Source organism: Phragmites australis, chromosome 21 (assembly GCF_958298935.1).
Source record: "Phragmites australis chromosome 21, lpPhrAust1.1, whole genome shotgun sequence".
Classification (NCBI taxonomy): Eukaryota; Viridiplantae; Streptophyta; class Magnoliopsida; order Poales; family Poaceae; genus Phragmites; species Phragmites australis.
This window is the reverse complement of record NC_084941.1, coordinates 6,085,535-6,096,090: the sequence shown is the minus strand read 5'-3', so window position 1 is coordinate 6,096,090 and position 10,556 is coordinate 6,085,535. Positions and strand designations below refer to the sequence as shown.

The following is a 10,556-nucleotide window of genomic DNA, read 5'->3' as shown; positions in this document are numbered from 1 at the left end:
CTTGGCGAATTCCATTCATGAGGAGGAGGGGTTTCAAGCCAACTGGTTACACCCACTCAGGCTAGCTATCCCAATACTTGCCTGCCCTATCCTCCCTAATTCTAGTGACCAGCGCGAGGTTGATGTATAAAGTCCGTCGGACACTCACCTCTATCTGCCCCTGAACGAGTCAAGGAACCTCTTATACTCCTCCCTGGGACGGCAGCTCACCACTCCGGGGATCGGACGGCGACCAGCATAAGGGCCAGGATGCGCGACCGACGCAAAGGCCCTGCTGGAGCTGTTGATCGGCCCCAGCGCGACCCAAAGACCTCCCTTCCATTTCTCTAACTCTTTCTCCTCATCGATCTCCTTCTCCAGAAGGCTCCAATCAATCCCCTCCTCATCATCAGAAATATCGATGACATCAGCTAGGGGGTCCGCCTAGGCAGGAGAGCGGAACGGTCCTGTAGAGGACGACTTTCGGAAGAACGGCATAAGCTTGCCGGTCGCTGGCGCTGTTCAGGCAGGTATCAGCTCCAATCTTGCGATCATGACCGTGACAGAAGATTCGTCCGGAAGCACCACGGCAGGCGGATCCTGGGAGGGAAGTAAATCCCCCTCCGCCGGTTCATCCAAAATCGTCAACATCTCCAGTGAGAAGGGAGGGGAGCGCGCCATGACCTCCGGGTCCGTCTACTCTACGGAGCCGAGCGCGAGACAGGATGAAGAAACTAGACTCTAGACACAAAAAAGTTTGAAGGAAGGAAAGAATGCAGAAGGAGGACTCGAAGGACCCTCAAACACCCGTCCTTTAAAAAGACTACAACGGCATCCCAACCAACACATCATTCAAACCACTCGAAACCCGAGGGGGCACGCAGAAAAAGCCAAGAGTCCTTCAGGTCCAACGACAATAAATATGCCTCCCCCTTTCTTATCTCCCAGGGCACTTGAAACATCCCCTGTGATGCGGAGCTCAAAGCTTGAACTTTGAGGACGGACGACGTCAATAACCACTCCTGGGGCAAACTATGTTTTCCCTGGGACCCAGGTGGTAGGATCAGGCCGAACCGCGATCACGAGGGAGCTTGGGGGCTACCATCGGTGTATCAAGTAAAGGGGTACCCGGCTAAATAGGCCCCACATAGGGTGCAAACAGCTAGGGGGAACATCTTAAAAAAATATAATCGATCGATGAGCAACCCCGACCAGTGCAAAGCCTCCAGCGACCAATCTCGCTACACCTTCACACAAACCCACGACCAGCTCTCGTGGTCGCGGGACCGGATTGGACACTTGCCCGAACGATTCTCTTCACTAGGCACCGGCCCTAACAGATAAGGTCGTGGGCAGTGCAGGTGGGGCGTGTCCCATCCCATAGCATTAAAGTCTACGGTGTGAGACTCTACAGGCTGGCGCAACACCACACGACAGATGTAATATTGTCAGCCATCCGGCAGGGCAAGTGGACGGAGATGGCACAAAGAGGCTAGTGAACGGGGACAGCACGGAGGCAAGTGGACGGGGACGGCGCACAAAGGCAAGTGGACGGGGATGGCGCAGAGGCAAGTAGACGGGGACGGTGCAGAAGTGCACCGTTTCGTCCCGTCGCATTAAATGCAGCAGGATAAGGTTCTATGAGCTACGCAAAGACAGCGCGTGGCAGCACGATATACAATGCTGTCAGAGCAAGTTGCATGCCCGATACTCCATAATAATGATCTGAGTTAGATATTAGAATAAGCCCACATGTTAGTTTTCCCTCTTTCTACTATATAAAGGGATGAGGATCCCGTTGTAAGCAAGACAGATCAATTTTGACACTCTGCTAAAACATTGTTGTAACCAAGTGAGATCTACTATAACACAAAAAAATATGACGTAGGGTTGTTATCCTCCGTAAGACCTGAACCTGTATAACCCTCGGTGTCCATAAATCCTTCATCTACACACATAGACACATTCACTCTCTAAAACGCCATTCACGTACCCACCATCCGACATACCTCAGAATCACTGTCAGGAATTTACCCTCGACACACCACATCAAAAGGTGGTTCCTATAAGCAGATGTCATTTGAATGGCCTTGGAGGATGACGAGGTTTGATTAGTTGTCTGGATGTCATGAAAAATGTTATGCATTATTGATATCCATTGTTCCTCGTTATGGACCAGTTGCTAACAACAATTGAGATATGTAGTTAGAAATGATAAAAAAACATAAAAATAGAAGTAGTTTTGTATGTGGATGACGTTTTACGCTTATGATTAAGGGAAGAAATGTTCTTGGAATTATTCACTCCGGTTATAAATACTCAACATTTTGATCGAGAACCGATCAAATTTTTAACTTTTAAAATATTTAGTTTAAAATATAAAAATTATACGTGTAGATTTGTCTTGAAAAATATTTTTATAATATTATATTTTTATTATATAATATAACTATATTTTAATAAAAATAGTGACCAAAGTTGTATATCAAATGCTATAAAAATAAAAAACACAATGTATTTTTTGACTAGAGGGAGTATAGGTTACATAGGAAACCATTGAATTCGTACAGTAACTGTGAAAGATTCCTACGTTCCAAACTGGCCCGCCAAAGAATGAGTTGAATCTATTCAACACAATCAATCGCACGCGACGCCATTGCACTCGATCAGTGTCGGTACCAATTTAGGGCAGAATAATGCCTTCGTTTGACTCAACAATGTGATAGCTTGCTTTGTCCTAGCTAGAGGTAGTAGGTACTCAGATGCAAAGAAAAAAAAAGAAATAAGTTTTCGAGGTCCTGGCTAGAAGTTGTAGCATTGGACGCAACGATTTTAGGTGTGAGTGACGGTGGATCAGAAGGAACGCGTCCCTGCCGCGTGGGCGTGGATGTGCTACCGATTCCTTTCCTTTGGTTGAACAGTTTCTTCAAACTAACTTTTATTTTTTGTTGTATGACGATGGTGCCCCGTGAAGGAAGTTTGCCCATCAGTTGCAATGCAAGCAATCGCAATCCTTAATGGATGGGTATATCTAGGGATTTCAATTTTGTTTAACTTCTCTTTTACAGGTAAAAATATCGAAATTCGAGAAAATTTAATTATTTTTTCCCTCTACTACGTGAGACTCACATGTTAGGGAAAGAAAATTCCAAAATTTGTAAAATTTTACTGAAATTTCAATAGCACCATCTGTATCTAGGTAGCATCTTTTTCGACCTGTGATTGGGATCAGGAGCTTGCCTCGCTTTGTGTGGCGGCCAAGAAGCTCTTGCGGCGCACTGTCCCCCCTCATGTCGATTACGATCCGGAGGATACCCTCGAACACGTGATGCCACACCGGACCCGTGCGTGACTTCTCGGGTGCATCACAGGGGGAAACGTCCATGAGGACCAGAGGGTCTCAGAACCCGATCCATCTTGGGTCATAATTGCTCCTTTTATCGGTTCATCTTTGTGTTCTCTAGTGCTGAATTATGACGCATGGAATCCAAAGTCCACGAGTTCATCGAAGTAGTTAGTGTACAAGTAGTATGGTACCAAAACAAATGAGCCTGGCATTTGCTTGACCCTCAGGGACAAGAGTTTTTCGTTTTTGGCGTATAATCTAGAATGAATTTGCACATCCTGTACTATCACCAATCCATCACTCAAGCTCAGGAAAGAACTATATTCTGTCATATCTAGGCTCTACTCGTCGCTGTGCAGTAGGACAAATCGCAGCTCGCAAGGAGAAAGAATAGGCATCGCACTTGGCCGGCAATACATCTTTGAGCGTTCGATAAGCGGGTGGTACTCTTCTACCGTTCCCGTTCACCGGCCGGTAAACGCGCTCTTCGCCGTCCTCGGCACGTAATCGAAGCTCTCCGCGTCCTTGCTCTCCTGCCACGGCGAGCCCTTCGGGCCGAGGAGCGGTGCCGAATCCTTGTCGCTCATCTGCAACCACCAAGTCTCCGTCACCTCCAAAAACACGCGCACAGAAGAATCGTGTTTTTTTTTTTTTACAGTTTCAGACGATACGGCGTCATGTGCTCACCTGCGCGGCGACCGGCAGCGAGCCGGCGGCCTCGTTCTTCTTGCGGCTCTCGGTGACGGAGTAGTAGGAGTAGAGGCCCATGCCGAAGATGGCGATGAGGATGCCGGCGACGTTGCGCGCGGTGAAGGGGTCCCTGAGCAGCACGTAGCCGAAGGAGAGGACCAGGCACGTCTTGAGGTGACCCAGCACCTGGTACGTCACCGGCGAAGTCGTGCCGATCACCAGGAACGTGCTGAAGTTCACGCACACCGCGATCAAGCACGACATCACGATGAACGCCTGCGCGGAAACAACTTGTGCTAGTCTGTTCAGGTGGTCGACGATCGATCATGTGGTCTCTGGCGATGTACTTACCACGACTTGGACGGTGTAGTTGAACGCAAAGACGTCGCGCTTGGTCAGGAGCTTGTCGACGAACGGGCCGGTGACGAGCAACACGGCGGACTGGTACGGCGAGGACTGGTACAGCAGCTGCGTCGAGGACACCTTGAGCCTCCTCTGGATTTGGTTGGTCAGCTTTGTTCAAATCAAGACGGAGGTTAAGGAGGACAAGATAGCAGAACGACATGTTGGGTGCAAGCAACTGTGAATGGAGGACTGTATGTAACATCTAGCAGCTAAGCTTGAGTTGCTGAGTTCATGCGAGATCAGCAACCAGAAGGATACAATCTGGCCGACGCATGTCGCGGCGATGGTGAGCACGGCGATGATCGAACCGAGGAGATTGAGCTGGAGATCGGTGACCGACGCGATACCGACTCCCAGGAGCAGGACCATAAGGGAGGCCTTGATGCTCTGGCTGAAAGTTTCAGGATTGTCAAGTATGAGAACAATTCATCTTTGCATAAACTCAAACTGGTACAGGAACAGTGTATAGATGTGCCAAAATCAAAATGTTTCAAGGAATTTGAGGAGGACCTGAACTTCTTGTTCAGAAATATGGTCTCCAAGACTATGGTGAAGGGTATAATGGCCAGCTTGGTCATCTGTAACAAGCAACGATTGTAAATTCAGAAAGTAAGAAAATAGCAGTACTAAGTATCGGCACCTGGGGCCAGCCATCAGCAAATAAGTGGCTGGTGCATGCTTGCCTGATAGAAACCAACAGAGTTGAAGCCGAGGCAGAGGTTGAGGAGGCCAATGGAGATGCCATTGAGCAGGCCGAAGGAGATGACGGTGCGCGCACCGATGGGCTTTGGCTCGAAGAAACGCAGGCGCTGCGCGCCGTAGAGCGTGAAGAAGGTCACCATCAGGTGCCAGCTCGTCAGCGTCGTCGCTGCATTCGTCCCAAACGCCACCACACAAAAATCCAGAAACTCCGCATGAGCGCACGGCAATGGTAACAGACAAAAAATTTGCCGGACGGGGTCGTTAAGTTCTGAAAGTTGTTACTGACCGAAGAAGAAGCCGAGGGTGCTGATGAGGTACTTGTTGCAGATGACGATGGCCACGGACGACGTGACCGAGAGGCCCAGCGCGCCGGCGACGCCCATCCGGGAGGCCGCGCCGTCCGACATCTCCTCCTCGTCGACGGCCTGTCACCTGCCTGGTGCACACGAGGCCATCAGTGAATCAGAAGAAGCTGTGCTCTGAATCTTGAAAACGGACAAATGAGCTCCGGATTTCCATGTAGATAAAATGGTTCATGTGGTCGATCTGTACTTGTGTCGGTGTAGATTAAAATCTGCTAGTACAAGTGTACAAGACATAATTGATACTGTAACCTGGAGGGATCGGGATCCTCTGCAGTGGAGCCACTGCAGAGATATGCATTAGGGGATGTTTACAGCCGTTGGATCAAAATCTGGCGACCCAGATGAAAATGCTACAGCATCTATAAACAGTAGAAATCAACGCTACAGTGAACGGAAGCACTGTTGTTCCAGTATTACTACAGTAATCACAATTAATTAATACAGGGTACTGTAGCAGACACATTACACTGTTTAAACAGTAACTCTCTGCAATAATCGCGATTTTGGCAAAGGATCCAGGTCCAACCTGGAGTAAAATCTAAGCTGAATAAACACTATTCTCAAGAGCAGTAGTACGAACGATTGATTAGCCCGTACTGTAGCACTGCAACCATTTCCTAGGAGATCTGGGGATGCTAAGGCCCCCTGCTGCCATGATACTCTCGGCCAAGCTCCGAGAAGAGAAGGGACAGGCCAACGGGAGACCGGCAGGAAGACCGGAGGAATCCGTGTGGAATCCTGTGCTGCTGCGCCTGGTTTAGGGTGTGCGTGCACAGGGTGGAGCCCGGTTATAATGTGCACGGTGGCAGAGAAACTTCCACTGGCCCAGCTGTATTGCTGGTGCAAGTGCATCGAAAAAAGCAAGGCAAGTGCTCCCTGGGAGTACTGGACTGCTCGATCGAGATTCGAGGGAGTACCATCTGCAAATTCAAGTAGGAACCATAATGTTGCTCCCAGCATCTTGGCAAAATTCCTGCATTTCAAACAGGCATAGTCGCAACATGAGTGATAAGAGTCCCACACGGGGCAGATGCGCAGGAACGGCCAGAGAGAAACAGAGTGGTGTGAACAAGGAAGCAGATGGTACCAAGTAGGGTATTAAAATTTCGCCAAAATTTCTATAAAATATCATAAATTTTGGAGAGTAATAAAATATCTAGTTTTGAATTTTTTTTTGGCTTGTGAGATTATATAGCGGAGGATGAAAATGACCGAAATTTCGGTGAAATTTTACGAGTTTTAGTCTTTTCACCCATGAATGAAAAAAAATGTAATATAAAATTGGAATCCCTGTACCACGTATTGAGCTGAGATATTTCCATCCCTGACGGCGACGTCCGCCCGAAATTAGGCGGCCACGCACGCGATCGCGAGACGAGGGTCGCACAGGCGCCGGAGAGGGAAGTCCGGCCAGCGGGACACTGCCACGTCAGCCGCGCATGACGTCAGACTAGGCCTCCTTTGCTGGTTCCCTTCGTTGATTTGATTCCCAACAGCATGCCAGCAAGGCACTTCTATGATGAGCAGCATATGCATAGCTAGTTGCGTTGAGATTTGTCAGTGTGCAATGCGAAAATCTGACATAACTAACATACTGAAAGAAGTTTTTTTTGTTTAGTTCCTAGTGGTTAGTTCGAGGAATCGATCTGTTTCTGCAATTTTTTTATCGGCAGTAACTTGCTTCCAGTTAATTCTATCATCTTGACCGAGTTCATGCAGAGCACACACATTGTGCATTTAATTCTATACAACAACTTTGTTATCAATCCGTAAGTGCGCAGATAAGTCCGAGAACAATGTGTTGTTCTCCAGGATCGTATAGTAGAGATTATAATCTACTAGTTTTTGTAATGTGTTGTTGTTGTTCTTCCTTTTTTTTTTTTGAAATCAACTTGTGGTAATGTGTTTTCTTGAAAAAGTTCTAAGCTTGTACCTCGCCACCATCAAAACAGGGCACCGAAACGGATTGAGGTCAAAACACACGCCCGTAACCGAAGGCGACGGACGCTAGCGGCCGCAGGCCACATCCAAACCGAAATAGCATCGAGAAGGAAAGAAAAGGCAAGAACAAAAGCCGCACGGATTTCAGGCGAACAAGAACAATTATGCTAAGCATGCTATCAAATTACAGAGCGAAGAACTCGCGATTCTCATCTATCAAACGAAAGAACGGATTAAACCTAGGCACGTGCGCTCCCAGAGGAAACGGAAAGCTGTGCGAGAGGGAGGGGAGGGGGAGATCACACGCACCTCTTGCGCCCTGGGAGGATTTATTTACCCCTCCTCCTCCTCGTTCTTCCCGACGATCGAGCTGTTCTTGATCAGATCTTCTGATCTCTGACGAGAGAGGATGAGGGAGGGGGATGGAGAGGGAAGTGGGCTTTGCCAACTGATTCGTGCGTTGTGGATTGGAGGGGTGGAAGAGATGAGGAGGACGAGGTCTTGGAGAGAATGGAGGGTAGGTGGCGAACAGCTCAAACGCCCGCCGTCGCTCGTGTCATCACGTCGCGTCGCGTCGCCGTGCCGAGGTGTGTGAGAAGGACATTTTATGAGATTTGTTCTCATATAAAAATTCTGTTATATTTTTTTCTTTCATTCAGTCACATATCAATTGTTAGATTAGAAAAAGAATAATATAAATTAAAATTTCATAAAGATCTTTGGATAAAAAAACTCGTAAAATTTCCTTGCCATGTGTGTGCCACCCACACCTTATTACTACTTCTCTGGTGGGTCCTCAGTAGCTAGGTATTTACACGTGGGTCCTCCCCGGAACATGTTTTTACTTCTGTGGATCCGAATTCTGGGCCATCAGTGCATGGGCCCATCTGTCATTGGTGGTAACTGTTAGCAGATGAACTTTTTAATAAGACTAATGCAATGCTCATGCGTTACCACTAATTCTAAATATAGCATCACTATATTCTAACTAGCCTGATTGGCGCATCTACACCACGTCTTATTTTTCACACAAAGCATGATAAAAGAAGACTAAAAACATTGGGTTCACCAATTTAGGATATCTCAATATTTATTTATGAATTTATCAATATTTAACGCATTCACTTAATTATAATGAAAACAATAGTACTTTCACGTATGCACATAATTTTAGCATGTAGACAAAAATAATATGAATCTAACAAAATTTGTTTCATATTTTTTGAGTTTTATATATTTTTCTTTGTATTTTAGATTATTTCAGTCGATTTATCAACATAACTAATATTTCTTTCGATATTTTTTGAAATTTTCCAAAAATAAAATTATATTATATATGGAAATATACATATATCTATATATCTATATCTATCTATATATATGCATACGTGAGGTCCATTGCTACAGTAGCTACAATACTCATACACTGTGAGCGTTCGGAATCTTGGCCGTTTAATATATGTTATAGATACCTCATATATAATATTATTTTACTTTCTACAAGCTGTATATTGCATAACGTGAGTTGCTTTTCCTAACCAAACATCACAAGAACAAATACCGGTTTACCAAACAGGAGAGTTCGCATAGCCTTTAAATTAAGGAAAAAATATTTTCGTAAGTAGAGGAATATTGCAGCAAGAAGTGATGCTGCAAATGACCAGAGGAATATGCTCTCGAGAATTCTAAAATAGCGTAATTAACCATTTCAGGCGATCCACATTCTAGAATAGCTTACATCTCTTGCTGACAAAATAATCAAGAACGAACAACCAAAAACGTAAAGCAGTTTACATAAAGGATATATCAAAAACAATGCTTTACAGTTTAGTTTTAAGCGTAAATTTACAGTTTAGTTTTAAGCGTAAAATAGTTTTATATAGATATTTAGTTGTGCTTTTCTATTATTAACTTTGAAAGGTTTAAGATAATATGGTATATCTAGGATTTTTGGTCTTGTGAGGGGTAATATCTCACTCCGCAGTTTCTATCATTGTGTCTGATATACCTCTAATACCACATAGCTCATGGCGGATTGAGCCAGTAATATCATCACACAGACATCTAGTCCACATATTGTAACATCCGAGTTTTAGTCAAACTGGATTTCAAAATTCTTTCAAACAAATCCTTTCAAAACTTTTCAAAAATCTTCTCAAAAATCTTATATCAAGTCCAAAACTCTTCTTTGTGCTCAATCTCCCCCTTCACTTCCCAAGCCGACCCATTCTCCATTCCTTCTTTTCTTTTTCTTTTTCCTCCACCGGCCGGCGCACTGCTATCCTTCCAGCCCAGCCCTCTTTTTCACCCCTGGACCACCTCCTTCTCCCCTCCAGCCTACCCAGCTCCCTCTCCCTCTCCTTCTACCGCGCTAGCCCGCCCCGAGCGACCTCCTTCTCCTTCCTCGTGACGTACCGTGCGTGCGCTGGAGCTCGCCCAGCTGCCGCGCGCAGGTGACCCCCCTCTACCGCACGCCATGCCGCTGTGCCGTCCTCTTGTCCCTCCCTCTGCCCTAGCTTGTCACATCCTGCAGCACGAACGGTGACCGCACATGGAAAACCTGGCGGCCGGACACCTCTGTGTCGACCGCTCGCTCTCCCGTCCCCCTTCCGTGCCACTAAAACCGCGCACACGTGTACGATGTCGCTAGAGGCTAGTTACTCGCCTACGATCGCTCTCACGCCGTCTGAGCCGAGCTCGGCTAGCCGTCCTTGCCACCGTCCTCTCACCGGCAAGCTCCCACCTCTTCCCGCCTATAAAAAGCCACGCCGAGCTCCACCTCACTTCGCCACGGCCACCCAAGCTCCTTGAGGCAAGCCTCGTTTCCTCTCTCCCCCTCCCTCTCTCTTCTCTGGTTTCTCTCTTTACCAAGCCCACCATGCACAGTAACCTTCTCTTTTGTCCAGAAAACCAGAAATTCCGTGAATATTATGGGAATATTCCTCCCTTTCACTGATATTCTTCTAAATTCGAGCTCTATCTATTCATACCATTTTCATATTTATTTATATTTATTTGTGTGTTGTCTTATTTGTTTGTTGCGATTAGACGTTGGAGAGTTCGTTGAGGAGTAGGAGGTGGTGCCAGGAACTCAGGAGTTCGAGCAAGACCCCCTCGAGGACTTCAAC

The 10,556-nt window shown here is 46.6% G+C and overlaps 1 protein-coding gene across 3 annotated transcripts; it reads right to left on the bottom strand.

Annotated features, from left to right (window-relative positions):
* Window positions 1-3,462: 3,462 nt before the first annotated feature.
* LOC133903614 (UDP-xylose transporter 1-like) lies at window positions 3,463-8,026 on the bottom strand. Of its 3 annotated transcripts, XM_062345039.1 has the most exons (9): window positions 7,738-8,026; window positions 6,405-6,460; window positions 5,409-5,558; window positions 5,104-5,288; window positions 4,931-4,998; window positions 4,679-4,811; window positions 4,367-4,528; window positions 4,013-4,291; window positions 3,463-3,912 (listed from the first exon to the last, which is right to left on the bottom strand). In XM_062345039.1, the coding sequence occupies exons 3-9, from the start codon at window positions 5,527-5,529 to the stop codon at window positions 3,790-3,792; spliced, it is 1,071 nt and encodes a 356-aa protein (XP_062201023.1). In that variant the 5' UTR covers window positions 5,530-5,558; window positions 6,405-6,460; window positions 7,738-8,026; the 3' UTR covers window positions 3,463-3,789. The 3 variants fall into 3 exon arrangements, with proteins under 3 accessions (XP_062201023.1, XP_062201022.1, XP_062201024.1); XM_062345038.1 differs by lacking the exon at window positions 6,405-6,460; XM_062345040.1 differs by lacking the exon at window positions 6,405-6,460 and having other exon boundaries at window positions 5,409-5,554.
* Window positions 8,027-10,556: the final 2,530 nt, after the last annotated feature.